This window comes from Sinocyclocheilus rhinocerous, unplaced genomic scaffold, assembly GCF_001515625.1.
Source record: "Sinocyclocheilus rhinocerous isolate Xijiao unplaced genomic scaffold, SAMN03320098_v1.1 scaffold4860, whole genome shotgun sequence".
Classification (NCBI taxonomy): domain Eukaryota; kingdom Metazoa; phylum Chordata; class Actinopteri; order Cypriniformes; family Cyprinidae; genus Sinocyclocheilus; species Sinocyclocheilus rhinocerous.
The window spans coordinates 17,658-21,836 of NW_015656155.1; the positions used below are offsets into that span (position 1 = coordinate 17,658).

Genomic DNA, 4,179 nt, shown 5'->3' on the forward strand with positions numbered 1-4,179 from the left:
TCTCACAGACACAGACACACACACACACACACACGGACACACACACTGTCTGGTCAGCTATCCTTGTGGGGACTCTCCATAGGCGTAATGGTTTTTCTACTGTACAGACCGTATTTTCTATTGCCCTACACCAACCCTACCCCTAAACCTACCCCTCACAGGAAACTTTGTGCTATTTCAGATTTTCAAAAAACTTCATTCTGTATGATTTATAAGCTTTTGTACCCGTGGGGACCACAATTTAGGTCCCCACCGTGACACGAGTCCCCATGAGTCTGTGTGTATTCAGGTTTAAGTCCCCACCAGAATATATAAACCAGTACACACACTCACAGCTGCCTCACTCTCTCTCACACAGACATACACACACACACACACACACACACACAGCTGCCTCACTCTCTCTCACACACACACACTCACAGCTGTCTCACCGTCACTCTCTGTCTGTGTCTCTTGGCTTTGCGCACGTTGCTGATGAATCTTCGGCCCATCTTCTTCGCGTACCAAACCGACACGAACATGACGTCAAAACCGCAGGATTACATCACACACGCGTTCACACCGACACCGAATCAAACCGAACAGAACCGAACCGGATCGATCAGAGTCCGGCGGAGAGAGAGAGAGAATCCGCGACCGGCGCTCGACCACAGACAGATGATGAGGATGAGGAAGATTATGATGAAGGTGATGATGACAGCAGTCGCGGCGTGTCAGAGTCGCTTCATCTTCTGCTTCAGCCTGAATCACGAGCGCGAAATCTAGCGTTACCGCGAGACGAACAGAAACGAGCTAGCGAGGAGCTTCATCCTGCTGCCGCGCGACCGTTACACACACACACACACACTCTCTCTCTCTCACACACACACACACACACACAAACACACACACACACACTCTCCCACTGCCGCGCGCTCTCTCACAGCACAGTCACCGCGCTTCTGTTCTCTGCTCTGACAGAAAAAGGCGCCAATAACAATAATGTAGAGATCAAACGCGGGAAGAAAAGCTAATAATTAATTAAAGTATAATTTAAAATTACAACTAATAATTTAAAAAATATAATCAGTCAAAATAAAAACTTACTAAAAAGATGACATTTCATTACCTGCATGTCACGTGACCAATAACGGTCATCAGTTAACCGTGTCCGTTTAGAAATTATTAAAACATTAACTTCAAATTTCAGGAGAGCTTCAAGAAAGTGTTTTGATTCAGCTGACAGAATGACTGAGAATCGCTGATGTAGATTAAATAAAAGAATAGAATAGATAGTGCTGTAAGTGATTTTTGAGTTGCTACACTGCTTGAGAGATATGAGGAAAACACACCAGACTGTAAACAGCTGAAAATGACTAAAACATTTAAATTCAGAGGTTCAAAAACTGTCCTACAAATAATTACAGCAGAACCAGAGAAATGATCTAAATGACAATCTGTGGAGGTAACAGAAGTGTGTTGAACTTTCTGTAGAGTTCAGACCCAAACACTATAACCTTCAGCTTATTATTCACCACATTACTCTCTCTCTCACACACACACACACACTCAATTTCAATTCAATTCAATTAAGCTTTATTAGCATGACTGTGTAACACAATGTTGCCAAAGCACACACACACTCACACACACACACACACTCTCTCACACACACACACACACACACACACACACACTCACTCACTCACACTCACACACACTCACTCACACACACACACACACTCTCTCACACACACACACACACACACACTCTCTCTGATCAAGTGTTCCTGTTGCTATGGAGACCAAGATCCCTGCCGTCTCCATGGTGATTTGTGTGCTAGTGTGAGCATAGATATATATACTTAGATGCCTCATCAGCGACTGTTTCTATGGGCCGCGATACATAAGCCATCCGCCATGGAACGGTCTGCGAATCTTTGAGCGCGTTGACTGTATCTGGAGCGGTCAAATAGGGCATCTATACATATCTATGAGTGTGAGTGCAGGAGAGAGAGCAGCTGTCTGTCACCTGGAGCTCCGCCCACCACCCGGCGTCACATGACTCATCTGACCAAACACGTGAAGCGGCCAATCAGAGGCTGAATCTGATGTTTGGAGGCGGAGCTCTGTCCCCTTAAAGGTATAGTTTAATAGGATTATTTTACCAATCTCCTTGCTACGTTTCTGGACCTTGATCGAGTAAATTACAGCTCTCAGAATGCATCAAAAATATCTTAACTTGTGTTCCGAAGATGAACGAAGGTCTTACGGGTTTGGAACAACATGAGGGTGACTAATTAATGACAGAATTTTCATTTTTGGGTGAACTAACCCTTTAACGCACACTAAATCCACCCTTCAGAGCAGGATTTATGGCTAAAGGATGATAACACATGACAACTATAACCATAACGATATCGCTGGAATCACTTTCAGAGATATTTTTTTAGCTGATGAATGATAAAAACAGTGACAGCCAATCAGAATCCATCCTGCTTGAAAGAGTTCCAGCATTTAAAGAGACAGACGACAAAACCGCAGCGCACTTGTCACGGCTGCGGACGCTAATATAGTTATCAATATCAGGATTGAAAACAATTAAAAAGGTAATTGTGACTTTTTATCTCACAATTCAGACTTTTTCTCACAATTTTGGGAAAAAAAGTCAAAATTATATATTAGATAAATTTATATAAAAGATAAATATAAAAAATTATATAAAAAATAAATATTTAAATATCAGATATAAAGTTAGAATTCTGAGAACAGTTGGAAATGTGAGATAAAAAGTTATTCCATGGTGAAAAAACAAACATTATTGCAAGTAAACTCAGAATTGTGACAGAAACTCTCAATTAAAGTCAGCTTGTCAATATAAGAACTCTTATATAAAAAGAAAATGGTTAGATGTAAACTTGGAATTGTGGGAAAAGAGATCAGAATTCTGAGTTTGTGTCTTGCAATTCTATTTATATCTTATAATTCTGACTGTTGTCTCAGAACTGAGATGAAAAGTCATAATTAAAGTGGTGAAAACCAACTTCTAAAATGAAATAAATTCTAAAGCATTTATTAATCTTAATTCATGTTTAATTTCAACATTTACTAATACATTATTAAAAGCAAACGTTGTGTCTGTTAATATCATTTATTGGACCTGGGCAAACATGAACTTTTGTATTTTCATTAACAGATATTGTAGCAAATGTACTGCTCATTGTTAATTAATGCATTAACGAGCATGAACTAATGGGGTCTTACTGTAAAGTGTTAACGAGTTCTGTCAAAACATCAGTAATCAAGCCTTTTACACAGACTAGAAATACGTCACCCAAGCAGACAAGCGGTCAAAGACCAGTGAGGCGTCTACAGGAAATGACATCACAGCCAATCAGAAGCGGAGAAGCACTCACCAGAGTCGAGGAGGCATAGAAAGGCGCGTGACCGCTGGGGAGCAACACCGGCTGAAACACAACCCAGAGACTAGTGAGAGCAAGAGATGTTTACATGAATCCGGAACTAAATAAATATAACGATAACGAGGAGCAACAAGAGAAAGGTGTGGGCGATTAGTTGCTATGGGAACAAACACAATTTGCTGTTGAAATAAAAACAAAACTTGTTTTCATGACAGATTTATTCATAGTAAAATATGATAAATATGTAATATAGGGCATATATTTATCAGAACGCTCCTCTAGAGTGATCTTTCTGGCTGATGTAGAGTTGAATTGATTGAGACAAAAACACATTTACTGACTGAATTTAGTGTTAAATTTGAATTTGAACGCTGAGACTTTCATATCAAAAGTAACAAAGCACAAAGATCACTGTGCAGCAGTCATGCTATAAAAATGTTTGATGATTTAAGAATTGATATTGAGATCATTAAAATGAAGATCTATTAAAATCAGCTGCTGTGTGACTGCTCACTCTGTTATTATGAGGTCAGAGGTCATGGCTGAAAGCTGCTCTGTGCTGACGGACTCATGAGGAGCTCAAACACACACAGGACTCTTACTTTGGCGGGTGACACGTGCATCTGGGGTGTGTAACCGTGGAGACCGTCGATGGGGGCGTGTCCGGTGTCGCTGACGGTCAGATGAGCTGGACTGTGCTGCAGCGGCGGCGTCTCCTCGTCATGGTAACGGTACTTCTGCACACACACACACACACACACACAGAGAGAACTGC

At 41.0% G+C, this 4,179-nt stretch overlaps 1 protein-coding gene across 1 annotated transcript in view; it reads right to left on the reverse strand.

Annotated features, from left to right (window-relative positions):
• Positions 1–3,068: 3,068 nt before the first annotated feature.
• The window catches only part of LOC107719527 (uncharacterized), a 4,935-nt gene continuing 3,824 nt past the window's right edge, over positions 3,069–4,179 (reverse strand). Inside the window, exons 2-3 of the mRNA XM_016526948.1 lie at positions 4,007–4,141; positions 3,069–3,449 (exon numbers count right to left, since the gene is read on the reverse strand). Of these exons, the coding sequence (XP_016382434.1) occupies positions 3,333–3,449; positions 4,007–4,141 (252 nt within the window). The 3' untranslated portion in view covers positions 3,069–3,332. The remainder of the gene's footprint in view (positions 3,450–4,006; positions 4,142–4,179) is intronic.